General features: G+C 32.9%; 1 protein-coding gene across 1 annotated transcript; it reads left to right on the top strand.

Annotated features, from left to right (window-relative positions):
- The first annotated feature begins 287 nt into the window (after positions 1 to 287).
- On the top strand, positions 288 to 18,497 carry LOC129234511 (uncharacterized). The gene is made up of 2 exons (XM_054868520.1): positions 288 to 441; positions 16,869 to 18,497. The coding sequence occupies exons 1-2, from the start codon at positions 421 to 423 to the stop codon at positions 18,387 to 18,389; spliced, it is 1,542 nt and encodes a 513-aa protein (XP_054724495.1). The 5' UTR covers positions 288 to 420; the 3' UTR covers positions 18,390 to 18,497.
- The last annotated feature ends 370 nt before the right edge of the window (positions 18,498 to 18,867 follow it).

Here is an 18,867-nt window from a genome sequence, read left to right as displayed (position 1 = left end):
TTGTATTGTTCCTCCCAAAATGAGAACATTTCCCCCCTCCCCTCCCGCTTTAAAAAAACGAAAAAGAAAAATGCTAATAATTTACTTTAAATAAAAATTTATATATCGCTTTGCTCCTTAGATGGCGCCACAATTCATAACACGCTAATTTGTTTTGTCCTAAACGAAAAAATATAATTTTACACATTGAAAACGTTACACAAACTGTGACCGTATCCAGTAAAAAAGTAAATAGTAAATTAACAAAAACAAGATCAAAAGGAACGAGACCGATGCGCGAAATATGTATGCTATTTTTGGCTCTATGATGTTATTTAAAGTTAGATGTGTATTCAGTTTCTTCTCAAATCTGTGCACGATAATTTATCTTTGTGTTGAATCTGTAAGAAAGTGAATAAATAACGAATTACGCTTGAGAAAATGGATTCTTTACCAACAGAGGTGACTTTATTTTTATTTTGATGTGTGATCATTTAGCTCATGCCTATAGTTAATATCAACTCCTGATGGAACAGAATTTCCTCATTTAAAATTCAGAAATAAATAAAACAGCAGAACCCAAAAAAGGTATAATTTTTTGAAATGCTAAGCGATTTTTTAAATCCTTCGACTCATATTTCGTTTTGGAAGGACTTCAGTAAAAATATTTGTTTATGATTTGTTAAATTAAAGAAACGCTAAAAAAGTATTTTCAGTAAGTTACCGCCCTATAGCCTGGGCTTTCATGCTAAAAAGTATATTAAAAGTTAATGGTTAATCTATATCCATGCTTTATATATGGGGCATTCCAAGATATTTTTGACATTATGTAGAGTCCGTAACGTGACCTTTTTTTGCCATAACTTTTTAATTTACCGTTTGATTTGCAAATTATTTTAATTTGAGCTGGTAGGTTGGTTGGTAAAGATCAAAATAAAATAATATGCTAATCAAACAGTAAATTAAAAAGTTATGGCAAAAAAGGTCATGTTACGGACTCTACATAAATGTCAAAAATACCTTGGAATGCCCCATATATATTTTAAAAAATATTTACTTTATAGCAGGGTTTGTTGATTTATTTATTTTTTTAAGTCATCGATTAAAAATCTTGGATTTTAGATTCAAAATCCCAGAAGTCTGTACAAAAAAAACCCCAATTTAAATGAAATAAAACTCACTAAATTCCGAAAAATCGAATTTTTTTTAACTAAAAAAAAAAAAAAAATCATGAACATTAAGTTCCAGTAAAATGTTCAGTAAGCACTTTTTTTTTGTAAGCAAGATTAAAGTTATTTATATAGAGATCAATTTTTCAAAAGAATGACAACCTGGTTCCAATTAAGAAGAGTTATGTATGACTAGCAGTACCCGCACAGTGATGCCCATGCTAAAAATTAAATGGAAGTCTGTTGAATGAAAAAATGCCGCCCCCTCCCCCTCTGATGTGAAATAATAATTTTTCTTTGAATAAAATGTGTAAAAACCTTTTAAAAAATCTATTAAACTTTCTTTGGAACTTAAAACTTTTTGTCAAATCATTTAATTCGATTTACAATTGCTTTAAAACTCTATTTAGCGAATGAAGCAGTTTTTACTGCAATTTAAAATATTTCGCCAAATAAACAAAAAAAGACATCAAATAATATCTTTCAAATGTAAAAATAATTCCGCAGCTCTATTGTTTATTGCCAAACTCAACCAGCTACCACGCTATTATGATCCAAGCATCTAACGTAAAAAAAACATCCCGTAGAATATTCAAAAATCATCGTCAGAAAAAAAGAAGAAGATGTCGTACATTTCACTTGGATAAAAACAAATAAAAAGTTTCTTTAATTTCAAAATAAATCGCCAAAACAATGAATTACATTTACGGTTGCTTTAAAACAATAATCCTAAACTGAACTGCTCAGCGCCTAACTAGGGTTTAAAATCCCACAATCCGGGATCCCGCATGATATTTAGCGGGATTCAGAGTAAAATCCCGCGGGATTTTCGATCCGCAAAGATTTTGCATGCAAACATGTAACAATATTTTGCTGTCGAAAACACGAATATTTTTTACAAGTATCACCTGAAGTTTTAATCACCTTCTATCTGCAGGAAGAGCAAGAAAAAATTATGTCTCATATGATGAACGGTAGATTTACCATTCAAGAAAACCAACTCAAAAATAGAGTATATTTTTCTGAGAATGAATTGATATTCGCAGGGCCTGATTACCGCACAGGCCTACTAGGCCTGGGCCTGGGGCCCCCTCTTCCCAAGGGGCCCCAAATTACTTAAAGAGTTGTGCATAGCATTACAACTATACAAAAAATACACACATTTTTAAAATAATAGCCTTCAGAGGGCCTCCAAATTATTGTGGGCCTTGGGCCTCACTTTTAGTTAGTCGGGCCCTGGATATTCGCATTCGATGTTTCAGTGTTCAGACGTTTAGCAATTGAGAAAATGCTTATAAGCCTTTAAATTATAAGCCTTTTCGAAAACCATCACTAAATATTGAAACCCAGAAAATTGGGCTTTAGAAGAAATTGAGAAAGTGTATTACAGGTTTCGAAATCCGCTGGAGTAGTCTGAATGCAGTGTTGGAACGCTTCTGTCAACTTAAGGAAATGCGCTCGAAATCTTTTAACTTATTAAAGACACATTATTTTTTTCGAAGAAAGCAAAAAACTACCTGACATTTTTATTTTTTTCACTCTCACCTGTAAGAAGAGATTGTTGATGTTTTTGCACTGTGAAGCTAATAATATGAATGTGAGTGGTACCTTGAAAATATGTTGGAGGAATTAGCTGTGCAATCTTCAATATTCCGCACGACTCGGAAAGAGGTGACAGAAACTTGGATGAGACACTAGAAGACTCACATTTCAGTGCAGTACGTTAAGCTGCTCAAGTTTTTAATAGTCACTTTAAAGTGAGAGGTAAAATTAGCAAAATTATTCTAAAACTTTTATTAGACTGCTACCCAGTCAGCATTCACCCTCTGCTATAACGAATCAAATGCGCTGATGTAATAACCTACTTTAATGCACAATAAAGCAGGGTTAGTTGGATAGAGTAACACACTAATCAAACAGACATCATTTTTGTCTGAAATTTGAAATTCATGAGCAAAAACTCTTCACATGACCCCCATAGAAAAATGAAAATTTATTTTAGAAGGTGGTGAAGTTTATGGGGATCTTTTGCTAAATGTCCAAAATTATTTAATCTCAGTAAAACCAACTGCAGTGGAGCCACATCACACGTTTACATCAGGCCCATTATTTTTTGCACCAAAATATTTTCCCATTCCATACAAGTGATGTTTTGTTAAGACGCATTAAACTTTTTTATAGCATACTTTTGCGTAACAAATGATAGTTGCTGATTGAGATGTGACTTTGTAGTACTCTACAACTCTTGTACGGAATTCGAGATCAAGACTAATTCATGTAACAAAAGCAGTCCTTCCTAAAAAGCACAACTTTTCTTTTTGACCGAAAAATTTGACATTTTGGAGAATTAAGTCAATGCTGCGGGATCCCGGGATTGACACTTTGCAATCCCGAAAACCTGCGGGACTGAGCTTGGAGCAGGATTGGAAAACCCTATGCCTAATGCACCAAGTGACCACGCTACCGGAACCCAGCCCTTTTGCGAGTGAAGTGGATGTTTTTTCTTTAACAATAATAAATGTTTTGCGAAACAAACAAAACAGTATAAAATCACATTAACAGTAGCTTTCAAATCTTTGTATATTAAGAGCTGCTTTGCCCAGTCTACCTTGAGAATAAAAATTGTGTCAAGTGACATATATCCAACAATCAGGCTTAAATAAAAGGAAAAAAAAAACACTGTGCAAAATTACCCTTCCAAACAATGACGACAGATGTTAAAATATTTTTGAGAATTTGAAATGCGAAAGTTGGATTGTAAAAGGATAACCATGGAAAACGAAATAAAATAAGTTTAAGAAATTAATGCAAATTAAGGAAAGAAACAAAGGATTCAAAAAGCGTAACCGTGGAAACATGAAAATAAAATGGTTGACAACCTGGAGTAAACATGTCGCTTTTTCCAATAGTGTCAAAAAGAAAATTGTGGGACAATTCCTTCACCTTTTATTGATAGATTTAATGAAGAAAGTAGTGCCTAAATTTTAGCTAAGCCTAAAAAATTTCGAACTAAAAATACAAATTACTCCCTCCGTAATTAAGTTAGAGGAATGAAACAAATTGTTTAGAACGCGGAAAATTCTACCCTTTTCAACAATAGATAATATTAATATGTGCAAGTAATTTTTCACTCCCATATTCGGGAATTTATGCGAAATTTGGGCCTAAATTGGAATGAAAAAATAACTATTTATCGGATTTTTGTCAAATTATAGCCTATGTCACTCAGTAAGAAAGCAACTTTCATATAGTGAAGGAATTTTTCAAATAGGTGCTGTGGTTCTGTCAGGGCCGGATTTGGAACTGTGGAGGCCCCGGGGCAAGGAAGGAGTGGAGGCCCATAATCAGGGTTCGAAAAGGTCATCATATTTTCGAAAATATCCGATACTTTGATATATATCCGAATATTTTCGATCAGCACTTTAATAGTAAATACATCCTGAAGTTATTTTTTTAAATATTATTATTACTTTTGATATATATCCGAATATTCTGATATATGTGTATATATCCGATATTTTTGATCAACACTTTAATAGTAAATACATCCTAAAGTTACTGCTATTTGTTTTTTTAGATTATTATTATTATAATTTATAGACTTAAAATTAGTTTCTTATTTATGACTAAACATGCATTTCATTTTAAAAGTTATGTACTTTTAAGGTTATTTTCATATTATATTTACAATCATTTGTGAAATCTGATAACTTAATGTTATAGTCAAATAAAAAATTGATAGTAAATGGATACTTGCAATTACTGCTTTCTAATAAATCTATCATAATATTATTTTTGTGCAAGCATTCTTAGTAAGAATACAAAAAAAAAAAGTCTGGGAGAAAAAATATAAAATTTGCTGACCCTTGAAAGTTAGGATATTTTGTAAAAATTTTATTGTGGGGGCCCCTTTGTTGCGGAGGCCCTAGGGCAGTAGCCCCGCCTGCCCTCCCCTAAATCCAGCCATGGGTTCCGGAGATTACCTCGAACATATAAACACACAAAAATCAGCCCTCTCTATAATATTAGTATAGATGAGAATGAACTCCACTAGTCTTTCCTTAAAAATATCAGATCAATGGTTCTGAATATGGCCCACATGGATTCCTTGGCAGGTCCGTCATTTCTAACTTCTCCGGTGGAGGGGAGGAGGCAAGCATTGTAAATTTTAGTGGAAAAAGACAAAAACTACCCACTTATGTACAACACCATTAATTTTCAAAGTCAGAAGGAATGGGGGGGGGGGGGGGGGAATTGAACTCCCTAAATGATGGGCTTGTTTCCAAGTATTTATAATGACCTGCAAAAAGTCCATGGCAACGTAAGAAAAAAATTCTATGTATAGATAAGCTTAAATCATATTTCAACCTGTTACAACTAGGGATTGCAATACTGGACCAAAAATGCAATACAAGTATTTGGTATTTTTAAAATGTGATACCGGAATACCGGTATTAGAAATGTTTCTAAAACCTATTAAAACTTATTGTTTTGTAGCCATATTTCATATTTTTGTGTAAAAAGTGCATAATTTATGAAACTTAAGAGACAATTCAATATCAACATCACCTTCAACAATTTCCTCTTGATCAGGATAAATTTGTATTTGCTTTTTATTAACGATTTGGTGTGAAATTTACGATGAACCAAAATTTTATTTTTGTTAGTTTATTTTTTTTTTCGTTTTCATTTCAAAGATCTTTTCAACTATGTTAATATCCGAAAATTTGTTCCAGTTGATCACGCCTTTCCTTTATGCAAATTTTTAAGGCACTATACAATTGCTAAACATTATCTCACCAAGTATACAGCTAAACAGGGAGAAAGGACAACCCACTAATACCAGTGACAAGTTACCATTTGTTATATTAACAAGAAAAGGGTTATCTCAAAATTCTGTACAGTTGAGATCTTAAAACTATTTTATAAAGTGTTGCTGCAGTTGACGGTTATAATTAATTATTTACAGCACAGATGCATTTGTAATTAAACTTAAAATCAATTTTAAAAAAAGGGCAAGTGAGTGATCAAGGAAATGGAGGAAGTAAAAACATGGTGCACATAATCACATGAAACTTCTGTTCATCACATCATCTAGTCATGAAAACATCATTTTGTAATCTTTCTGCTACTTTTATTTATTGATATTCTATTAAGTCGCAATTTTTAAGCTGAATTTTTACATTAATAAATTGATTTTGGTACTGTCTCATCGAAAAAGAAATCTATATTTAAAGTAACAGTAGCTTTTTAATAATTTAAGTTAAAAACTCGCTAACTAAAAGCTATTTGTTATTTTCAACCGATATCAAAAATACCGGTATTACAACACTGTTAGACACTGTTAAATAGCTCGAAATTCTGGTATTTGATATAGTGGTATTCCAATCACTAGTTACAACTAAAATTTGCTCTTTATGATCAAAGGAATAAATTTACGAATCATAATAAAACAAATTTAAATATTAAGTTTATTTCTTAGACTTTTGTGCTAATAGGTACTTAGCGAATTGCTTTAGGCTTGTAATTAGTAACAAAACTGGCATATTTGATATTGGTAGCAAAGTTGCCTTAGTTATCTGTACCATGGGATGCACCTTTCACAAAATATTAAAGCTTAAAGTTCTTGTTATGCATAGACTCATAAGTTTGGAATAGTTAATAACAGAGCTGGATGCAGATACCATCTCATTGAAGCTGAGAGTACAAACAAACTGGTAGCTAAACAAAGTCTGATAACATCATGCAAAAATTTTACAAATAAATGGAGTTTTTAATTAAATTTTTTTTCCCACATCAACACTGGATAACCTGCCTTAAAATTGTTGAATATCCAGTCTGAAGTGGAGTGGCCAGATCAGATACCAGAGTTCAAAGGGATAAATCAAATACTGGGTAATTACCGAATATCAGTGCATGCATCCCTAAAAAAAGTTTGGGAGCTTCTGAACCAGATGTATTAAAATTGTTCATTTATTTGGATTTGAAATTTTTAATTAAGAAAACCTAAACACTGACATTTCTGTACCTCAGAGCCAGACTAACGTAAGTCACATAATCGTTACTTTACAGGAGAGAGGGAAAATGTTTCTCTGGCACATGCAAAGGATGGGACGAGCGCTATTTTGACACCCATGGTATTCCATGCGAAATGAGCAAATCAGCTGTGGCTGACATGTCACAGATTTCAATGAAAATTTTTATTTAGGTAAACCATGCATATCTATGAGGAAATGCAAAGTATGAAAGTTTAAAAACTGTTTGTTGCTTTATTATTAAAGTTAGAAGTTGATGCTTACGCTAAGCCTAAATTTTCAGAGTTCATTGCTGCCAGTTTGTGACTTAATAACTCCATAAGTTATAAGCGTACACTTAAAAAATAAATATTTCCGCATTCTATAAACAAATCTTTATTGAGAAAGAGCAAAGTAAAATTTACTTGGATCTTTTTTTGAATCGAAGATGTTAACAAAGATTGAAATTTTGTCAATTTACTTCAGATTTTAAATCACTCTTCTAGCTCTTTTAATGAAAATATAACAGTAAAAATGATTCAGATTGAAAAACTATCTATAAGTAACTATCTGCTCTAATTTAGTAACTGTTTATGAATTTCTTGATGATGAAATTGTACTTAAAAAAATAGAAAATTTCCAAAAATTTCATTTTTTCCTCTATTTCAGATGTTTTTTTGAAGATGAGGTAATGCTCTAAATTTACTCAATTTTTTTTTACATAATATATTGAAGAGTCTTTTAGATGCTACTTAATTTTAATCATTGGTATCAGTGTATTTTTGTTACTAGAGTAACTTGAACTTAGGTAAAATTTCATTAGTTACTTCCTTTTATTTTGTAAGTTTAGCAAAACTAACCATTTCTTTCGTGTTTCATTTTCTCAAAAGCATGTTTATGAAGTACAGTCTGAAATGTATATTTTTGTAAATTGAAATAAATGTTAGTTTTACTTGCTTTTGCATCATTTAGTCGTTTATCTAATTCTTTGAGTTCTTGTAATTTCACATAAGGGTCGATCCATACAGGTTCCATACAATATAAACTACTCGTTTTTTCAGTAAGTTACCGCCCTATAGCCAGGGCTAAGGCAGAAATACATGAAATACACCGCCAGCTCAATCAATTCCACTCGTTCATGTTCAAATATTTCTAAGTTATCAAATTAAAATAATTATTTTGAAAATTACAATATGTTTTTTCAGTATAATGTATTATGTAGGGCACAATATACGCAATTTAAGAAGGTGCCATAATGTTTTCACACTTTTTATTTGTTTTAGAGTGTGAATTGACTAGCAAAATTGCTTAATTTCAAAGACCTGTATCTTTTTTACAAACCAAATAGAAAAAACAATATATATAACATGTATAGTACTTGAATGGAATATTCAATTGGCCAGGAAATTTTATTTTTAATTCCATCCCCTTTTGGTTTATAAGGGTCTAAAAATGTCATTTTTCCGATTTTTGAGGGGCTGTAATCTATAAAGGGTGCACAAACACACAGCAACAGTTACATATTCTTTTTAGCATGGTTCCAGTGATTGGTTTTTGTCGTATTTCATTTTGTGTTTCCGTCCCCTACGTGAGTTATCCCCCTTTGAAATGAGTAAAAATTTTCATTTGGCCTTGAACTTTAACCTGTTGCCATTATTTTAATTATCAAATTACAGCTACGTAACTCAGCATGTAAGACTATCAAATTATGCACTTTAACATCAAAGCGTTAAATTAACGGTCATAAATGTAATTCAAATAGATTTCGGCCAAAATGCAAAGGTCTAAAAGTCCCATTTTTGACTACGAAAATCACTTTTGATGACCTCTAAAAAATCAAAGGTCTAGTTGAGAGAAAAAATAAAAGTGGTTTTAAACATCTTTCATATGCAGCTTTTAGGAATATGAATTTCAAAAAAAAAAATTAAAAATGGTCAAGCGCACCCATCTGTCGAACCTGTATGAATTGACCCATAAAACAAAAAAAGGCTATTTTTCTGAATTTTATTTTACGTTTGGAAATCAAAAACCAATTTCGAGTTTCTTCAAGCAAATAGTAGAAACACAGCTCTATATTCTTGTAAAATTTGAAAGTTGTCTGAATTTTCCCTCATTTGAATTTTTGTGGGTATGTGAAGGGGAAAATCATCATTTTGCAAAATGTCACTAAGTTTAAAACTGATTTTGAAGACAAAGGAGTTAAAATACAACTTCAAAAGTATAGTATTTCTTTTATGATACTTAGCACATTATTAAGTATTAATTTCTTTAAAGCTAATGCATTCCTTAAAGATTGAGATTAAAAAATAAAATGCTTAATTATGAGAAAATTGTAATATTTTCAGTTTTTGAAACTCGGTTAAAAGTTAACTATAATAACTTTGAAAATTTTACTGATATCAGATTAATTACCCTACTCCATAGATTGCAACAACATATAACTTTTATGTTTTCATTAAATAGTTAATAAGATACAAGCCTTCAAAAGTGCAACATTTAGCATTTATGAGAATGCTCTTCAATTTGACCAATTTTCAATCGCATGTAACTATTCAAATAAAAAATTTTAAGCAAAAATATTTTAGATATTTTTACGTAGGCATAAAAGGAACCTGTATACCAAATTTCATAAAAATCTGTTACTATGCGGCCACCACTTTTTTGCGAATTTTGCTCATTTTGCATAGAATGACCCACTAGTAAATAATTACATTTTTACTTCCTTTTACAAAAAAGGAAGTATGTATTCGTGAAAAAATGTTCACCCAAAAATCGGCCTTTAATTTCCATTTTGCTCACCCCCAAATGAATGTTGAGGTTTTTTTTCAACTCAACCACATGTAGATAAGTGCCTAAAAACGTATAGACACGCGAAATATCTATTTTGACGATTCCCGAGTTAATTACAACGAGTTTTCTCGTGACGTCTATATGTGCGTATGTATGTCGCATAACTCAAGAATGGTATGTTCTAGAAAGTTGAAATTTGGTACGTAAACTCCTAGGGGGGGGGGGGGGTCTAGTTGTGCACCTCTCCTTTTGGTTGCATTCGGGTGTTTCTAAAGGGGTCTTTTGCCCCTTTTTGGGGGGAAATCATTGCAAATTTCGATGTAAACTCAAGTGGTGTTATAATTTGGCGGACACTTGGCGATATATTGCCAGTCTTTTCGTCGCCAATTTGGCGACAAATTTAATGATTTTTTTTTATCTGGTTTCAATTTGATCACTGTTGGTGATATTTACAGAGTAAACTATTGAATCACATTAAAATTGCCAATAATGGGGAAATGACATTAAATTGGAGTAAAAGGAAGTCATGTGATGCACACATCAGTTTTTTTTTTTTTAATAACGTTTTCATGGCTCGCTGTAGAATAGAATTCTACATACAATACAATAATAAACAGAAAATCGCTATTTTTGGATTTATGTTAGTCTGGCTCTGATGTACAGATTTTTGCCCTAAACTTTATATATACAGGTTAGACTCCCTTGTTTACACAATGATTGATGACAGAGATGAATTTAAAAAAAAAAAAAGACTGAATTCTTTCAAATATAAATATTAATAAAATCAAAAAATGTTGTGGGGAAAAAAAAGAGGAAATTAAAAATAAATCGTAAAGGGACGAAATTAAACCTGAGCCATATACAAGGGGAAGGTTTATAGGGTCCAACCCCCCCCCCCATCTAAAATTTTTCAGAACTATTTACCGTATTACTCTGCACTGTCCAGCATGCCGCAAAATTTAGGGGTCACCAGATTTTCAATAACACTTGCCTGGTCTTTTCCAGCATGCTGGAAAAATTGAGGTTAGGAAAAAAAGCAATACTATAAAAAATATATGTTCAGCTTAAAAATGAATATAAGCTCTGTACATATCTTATTGGTACTAATAAATAGTTTAATTTTGTAAAAATATTTACTAACAATTAGGAGGGGCCCTATTTATCACAGAAGTTGTAAAACATTTATCATAAGCATTTTTGTAACTTCTATGGTGCCCCTATGGTTATGGGGCCTCTCGCGCAATTGCAACATTTGCTATATTTTAAATCTGCCACTGCACGTCAAAACAAACTCGAGTGCAAGTTTTGAAAGGGTTTTTCTGCTCAATGTTTATGATTATTTTGAACTCGATTTTTTTACGACAATTTTTTGAAATTCCGAGAACACTTGCGTGCCCCTCCTCCCACTCCCTCAATTTCTGAAATTAAACTCTAGTTGTAATTCTGAGTTGTTTAAAACTAACACCATTTATAAAATTACAGAATATTTTTTTTCAAACTTTATCTATTGTTTAGAAAGAATTTAGAGCATTAATGTAAGAAATTGATTTAACTCCTTTTGAATGGTGACATAATTCGGAAATCAAGGAAATTTTTGAATTTTTTCTTAAGAAGTGCTGAAGTAGATTCGGAAACTCTTCCGAGGCGTTGGTGGTAGGGGTTCGGTTCTGTACTAAAAAAAGAGGCCAAAGTTAAGGCCGAAGTGTGAGTTACTCCAAAATCAGAGGGTGACCCCCCCCCCCCCCTCGAACCCTCCTTTGTCCTTTCAAGCATTTCTTAAATATTTAGCGATTATTTATTTTGGTCAGGAAATGTCATTTTGCGTATTTCTCATACTTGTTTTACCTATATATTTCGTAATGCGCCTTTTTTTTTTGCATTATTAATAGCGATCGTTTTTTTTTTCTGTTGTAAGTTCTGTTTTTTTTTTCTGTTGTAATTCTTATGTATTTATATAAAATCAATGAATAAGTTATTTTCGTTTTTTTATAGAAAAGTTTCAAGGATTTTCTATTATGCAATTTTTTAAACTTCAGAAAATTGTTGTTAAATTGAAAATTTTAATTTGAACTTGTTTGTAAAGCTTCATAAAAGATTAAACAATCAATTTGTTCAATATTATGTGTGTAAACATCAGATTAAGTAGTATATGTATTCGGTTATTAACTTGGTGTAAATATTGAGTTTGTTTATTGTAGCTGCATTTTAAAAACCTCGCTCTTTTTATGGCTATTTTTTTTTCAGCAAAAGTTATGTCACTGTTATAGCTTTAATGAAAAATGCTAACTTTTCTAGTCATAAATTTTAAATTAGTAGAAAAATATTCCTATTTTGATTTAATGTTGTAATTTTTCTGTTACCTTTTTTGTTTAATTTGATGACTAAAAAATGTCTACGTGCAATTTTTCCACTTTAATTGCGTAATTTGTTGACATTTTCAGTTTTATTCTTCTTATTATTTTTTTAATGATTAAACAACATAATTTAATGTTTTTTAACTATGTTTAATGTACCTAATTCCATACATTATTACAATATTACTGAAATCTTAGTTATATGTTCAATTTAAAAAAAAAACAAAACAAATCAATTGGTTATTAAACAGTCTCTTTGTTTTTCTTCCCTTTTTTTCTTTTTTTTTGTGGGGGGGGGGAGGCTGTTCTTTCTCTTTCATCATACAGCAGTCGAAAAAGGAGAAGCATAACTACATCCAATCAGATTGTACGTAGTACGATCCAAAAGTTCGGGGACAAGCTGTATAAAACCTTACCCAGAATAGTTCACATTACCGAAGCACATCCACCTTTAAAGGCTCACCTTGAGGGACTATGTACTTCTGCCAGTGTTCATATAACTTTTGGAAACACTCCTGGAAGCCACTTTTCGCTACCTTCTATGATGCAGCTTTATCTTCTCCTGACGGAAGAAAGCGGCGCCTTTGCAAAAGTATTTTTGCTGTGAACAGGTAAAAGTCACACGGAGCTAAGTCCGATGAAACGTTATGTTATTTGTTTGTCATATCACAGTATTGACCAATCGAACCGTGCATCCTCAACATGAAAGTCGCCTTCTTCCCCACGACAAAGTTAAAGCAGCAGCGCAAGAGTTCTTACTGGAGGTTGCGAAAAAGTGTTTCTAAAAGCTATACAAAGTTGGCAGAGTGCATAATCATTCAAGGTGACTATTTTGTAGATAGATGTGCTTCGGTAATGTTAACTATTCAGGGTAACGTTTTATACAACTAGTCCTCGAACTTTTAGATCATACTACGCACGTATGAGTTTTCAACTTACTATTACATAATGTTTTTGAGTGACGCAAGTTTACGCGCATGAAGACATCCCAAGAGCATTTGCGATAATGGAGTTGTTTCCTTCAGTCAAAAGTAGTACTTTTTGTCACTGAAATTGATAGAATAAGCAAAATAAATAAATAAATTAATAAAAATAACATGGACCCAGAAAATACTTTTATTTTACCAATAGTAATTTTTTAATTAATTTTTTTAAATATCTGATTTTGATCAAACTCGCATTAGAATAAATACAATGTAACCTAACATCCCCCCTCCCATTCGAAAAAAAAATAATTTCAATGCAAACAAGCATCACAATCGAGAAAAGTGAAAAATTCTCCTTCCCCAAACAAAAAATTACTTATACCATTAAAAAAAAAAAAAAAAATCCCGCCCGAAGAAAATAATTATAATCAAATTCTTAGAAAACTTTAAACAGGATTCAAAAAAAAAATATCGTCATTTCAAATTTTTCTGCAAAGGGGGGGGGGGATAAATCATATACAGTAAATGCATTATGCATCGAAAGACAAAAAATTGCGCAAAATTTATAGAAATACAGCAATTTTCCGAAAGCGGGGGAGGGGGGCAATGTCTTTCCAGACCCTCTCAAATGGCGGAGCTGTTCCCCTCCATCCAAAGAAAAAGAAATAACAATAAGAAGAGTGTATAACTCTAGAAAACACACTTGTATTCCACATAAGTCTATGTTTTGCCGAATTTTAACCCGATTCACATGTAAAAACTATCGATATTCGTCAAATGATGTCTACAGGTGGCTTATATGTAACTTGAAACCACTAAAAAAAATTATTTAAGCATTTAATTGGCAAGAAACCATCAATTAAACATCGCTCTAACCCTATTCGTACGAAGATCCTATGTTGTTTCTTCCTTAGCAACGCGCATAGCAACGGCATGATTGGAAACTTCCCCGAGTTTCTGGCAACCCCTGACGTCACCACTAAACGTGTCTATTGAGTTTCGAAAACGGAGTTTTTGTGAACTTGCGCGGATCAGCGTAGTTTGAACTGTAAAGCGGAGAAACTCCGCTCAAAGCGGAGCAGTTGGCATGTCTGTTGGCGTATCTTTCTACTACGTTTCCACGATATGATAATCAAGAAGCGAATTAAGATTGCACTCTACGCTTGCTATCAACCATATCGTTGCCAATACACATGAATAAAGATGCAAATTAAATATTTTGCGCTGTGAATAGCAACACTGAAGGGCCTTTCATCATTTGTGATGTCATCGGATAGAAACGTAAACAATGAAAGTGTACCGATTTAAGTGTTTTTTTTCAAAATATTAAACTTGAACAAATTATTTAAAAACTGGTCAGATCCTGCGTTTTTAAACACGCTCTTTCAGAAAAAAATACTTTAAAAATTTTGGAAAAGAACCCATTAACTGAGTAGGCATTCAAAATGAATATTTCGGTCATATATGGTCATCTATATGTTCATAGGTACATATGCATGTACAGTAGGGTGGAGTGAAAAAAATACATTTTCGAATTTCAAAACGCCTGTGGTCTAAAAATTTGTGTTTAAGCATCATTTTGGTACCCTTAAAATATTAAATTCCTAGGATAATATCTTTAGGTTCCAAAATCGCCCCAAAAAAGTTCAAAAATTGCAAAAAATCAATCTTTTTTGAACTTTTTTACGAAATTTAAAATATATAATTTTGGAAATGCTTAGAGGTGCAAATTTTAATTCTATGTAAGGTTAATATCTTTTAAAAGTTTTAGGTCGATAGACTAACTTCTTATTTGTTAAAAACCATAAAATAAACCAAAAATCGACTTTTTTCTTCCATTTTCACACGACCTTGTAAAACAAAAATAAGTCAAGTGCACACAATCTTATTAATTTATTTCTGTTTGATTTTTTGCCATCGGCCAACGGCATTAGCCATCGGCAATCGGCCATTTGGAGGAAAACTATCGGCCATCTTTGAACAATCGGCATCGGCCCATCGGCCAAAAAATGCCATCGGTCGAGCCCTACTAACAATGTCATGTTATTTTAACAAGAAAAATATTCTTCAATAACAAATAATTTTATCAAAATTAATTTAAAACTAAGTAAGTAAACTTTTTAAGCAGTAAGTCACCGCTCCTAAACCAGTGCTAATGGATTACCCATAGCTATTCAATGAATAAAAATTAAAACTTACCTCTCTAAAAGGAACCTTAAAATTTATTTAGAAAAAATTATGAACAAATCTCAGTAACGATGATTGCTTCTGAATTGATTATTTTATTGGCATATAATTAAATCCATTAATAATGACCTACCATAGCAATGTACAAGCACAAATTACATGCAATACATTTCTTTTTTTGAAAGAAGGTTACTTTTGGGATTTATTTAATTTTTTTTCCTTACAGTGGTTTGCTTTCTGATTAGAACTGAATGGGGAAATTTACTTTTGTTTTGTTGCAAAAAAACCCTTAAATTATCCAGCACGCCGGAAAATTCGAACTTCCTGGCATGCTAGTCAATCTCGCTTTTTTCCGGCATGCATAATGCAGGGTGATAGATAAACAAAATTTAGGGAGGGAGCAAAATATCAAAAGATTTTGATAAGTAGCCAAATAAGGCAACCCTTTGTTCTCAGGAGCACAATGAAAATATATGAACGTAATTATACACTACTGGCCATTGAAATTGTTACACCTGGAAGAAATGCAGATAACAAAATATTTATTGCACACATATATTATGTTGGAAATAACAAATGATTAAATTTTAAGGAAATTTGGGTGAATAGATCCTGAGAAATTAGCACCTAAGACGACCACCTCTGGCAGCAATGACAGCGCTTATACGCTAGGGCATTGAGTCATAGAGAGATTGGATGGCATGTACAGGTACAGAAACCCATGCAGCTTCAACACGTCGCCACAGTTCATCGACCGTGGTGGCTGGCGTTTGCTGATGAGCCAATTGTTCAGTAACCCTTGACCAGACGTTCTCTGTTGGTGAGAGATCTGGAGAAAATGCTGGCTAGGGCATCAGTCGAACGTTTTCCGTATCAAGGAAAGTCTGCACAATGCTGGCCGCATGCGGTTGTGCATTATCCTGCTGAAACTTAGAGTTTCGCAGGGCTCAACTTAAGGGTAGTGCCACGGGTCCTAACACATTAGAAATATTACATCGACTGTTCATAGTGCCGTCAAATGTGAACAAGAGGTGACCGAGATGTGTATCCAATGGAACCCACAAATTTTTATTGAATTTGCAGGTGGGAAATTGGCTGTACAATTTCCTCATTTAAACAGATTGTAGGTGTCGCTGTGGGCGCATGCGTGGTTTGAATGCGCTGAAAAGCTAATCATTTGCCTATCACATCATCTTCCTGTCATTTAAATTTCATGTCTGTACCATATCGCCTTCTTGGTGTAGCAATTTTAATGGCCAGTAGTGTAGATTCTGTGGTATTATAAGTAATTCTGAAAATATTCTATGTTCTGAGAATGAAAAGGGTCCTTTGTTCATTTGGTAACCCCAATATATATATATATATTTAAGGCTTTATATGATTTTCTTTTGAATGTAGTTTGTATCAATTTTTTAAGTGTGTTTTACTTACTAGAGCTTATTTCTTCAGGTACTAGTTCATATATTTTCCTACTTGAAACCATGTGACAGACTTGAAACAAGTTTGGTATGCAAAAGATGGTTACAAGTTAACAATTGCTTAGACCTTCTGAAGGATATTCATCTGACCATTTATGAACCTTGTTTTCTGCCTGACCAACTGTCGCGAAATTTTTCTTCATTCAAATTCAGAAGAATTGTTATTGATTGCAATTTCGTTGCACTTTTGAAGCTCTTAGGTAGACAACTTTACTACTTATCACTTGGTGACTGTGATTTCAGTAGAGAACTTGATGACTTTGATGGAAAAGTCGATTACTTGAATAACTTGAAGATTCTTGAAATAACACAGACCAGTGCATTTTACTTGTTTTCTTCATTACCACTTCTTGTTGAGTTGTATCTATATACTGAGTTTTCGATTTCGGATCAAACCCTCTTGAGATTTAAATATATGATGCCAAAGCTTAGGGTGTTTTTTTTATCGTGTGATATCTGTTTTGATAAAAGAGCTTACAAAAGATTTTATCCAAACGAAATAAACGTAGAGACTAATCCATCTCCTATGGTGCTCAGCTTTCCAGCTGTTGAATTTTATATCCGTGAAAGGTCCCGGACTCTTCAGGTATTGGGATTTGACCACACTTCCATCTCAGCTGCAGCTCTGAGTGCAATATCGAACATAGAAAACCTTCAGCTTCAGAAAATATCGCTGAGGGATTGTAAAGAATGCGGAAAAGGGCTCGAAGATCTATTCCGAAATCAAACACAGTTGAAGGAAGTGAACTTAAATGGTGTACGAGAAATTCTGAGTGATGCGGTGAAAGCTATGTGCTTATTACCCAATTTGCGTAAAGTTAAGGTAAGCGAGTCACAATACATAACAAGATTTAGTGCAGAACGAATTTTCCAACTATCCAAACTAGAGGAAATTGACTTTTCTAAGTGTAAAGACATCACTGTCAATGGCTTTGATCTTGCCACTTCTCAATTAAAAGCTTTTAAACTGAAAGTTATAAATCTGAGTTCCTGCAATATTGGCAGCAAGGCAATTTCAAAATTGATAAACTCTTGCAGATATCTCACTTTCTTGGATTTAAGTGATTGTGAAGTCTCGGACCAGAATGTGAATGAGATGTCAAGAATGCTTGCTCTTCTGACGTACCTTAAACTAAGCAGATGCAGAGGTATTACTGATTTGGCTTTGACTGGATATTCAAATTGTGATATGAAAGAGGAGCAGGAAAAAAATATGTCTTTGCCTGAAGATTCAAACCCGAAAATGAATGTAAAAAAGAACGAAAATTGGTCTCTGTCTAATATCAAGGGACTGAAAAAATTGTACTTAAATGACTGTCACCAAATTACCAGTGTTGGGATTGTGGAAGGCTTGAAGCTACAAGAGCTAGATACTTTAGATATAAGAGGTTGTAGCATTTCCGCTAATGTAGTGTGTAACTTAAGAACACAAAACCCAAATTTAGATATAATTTTTGACACAGAGTCAGGCCCAGAGTGGCTGATTCTGTAGCCTTAAAGATGCTGAAAGGGGCCCTTGCTGGGACGTCCAACAGCCCCCCCCCCCCCCCCCCCGTGTCAAATTTTTGAAAGTTATGTGCCAGGAAAGCATATTTTGTTCTATTTTCGAACTAATAAAGACATCACATGCATAGATACAGACATCAAGATAAAAACTCACCAAAATCGATTCAGGGACAGTCAGAATACGTTTTTGGTTGCCTACAAATAACATACATACGCATATATACGTACAAACAGCATGGGGGGGGGGGAGTCAACATTTAGGGTAGTTAAAATTGAAATTTAAAAGAAAGCTTTTCATGAAGAAAATATTTTCTTTTCTTTGTACAAGGAAGTAAATGGTGCACTGCACATCTTATGTTGTCCAAACAGTGTAAAATTTTAATCTCAAAGAATTTCCTGGACGGTAAGAGTTTTCAGTAATATGAGATGACATGAGCCCCAACTACTTCAGATTTTCAAGACTC

This window comes from Uloborus diversus, chromosome 1 (assembly GCF_026930045.1).
Source record: "Uloborus diversus isolate 005 chromosome 1, Udiv.v.3.1, whole genome shotgun sequence".
Lineage (NCBI taxonomy): Eukaryota > Metazoa > Arthropoda > Arachnida > Araneae > Uloboridae > Uloborus > Uloborus diversus.
Note: the sequence above shows the minus strand (reverse complement) of the source record. Positions and strands in the feature narration are given on the sequence as shown.

Excerpts from the sequence above, each read along its gene's own strand:
- LOC129234511 (XM_054868520.1), top strand. The coding sequence starts at position 421 with ATGGATTCTTTACCAACAGAG. Across the intron at positions 442-16,868 it reads TGGATTCTTTACCAACAGAG|GTACTAGTTCATATATTTTC; the intron begins GTGACTTTATTT and ends TTATTTCTTCAG.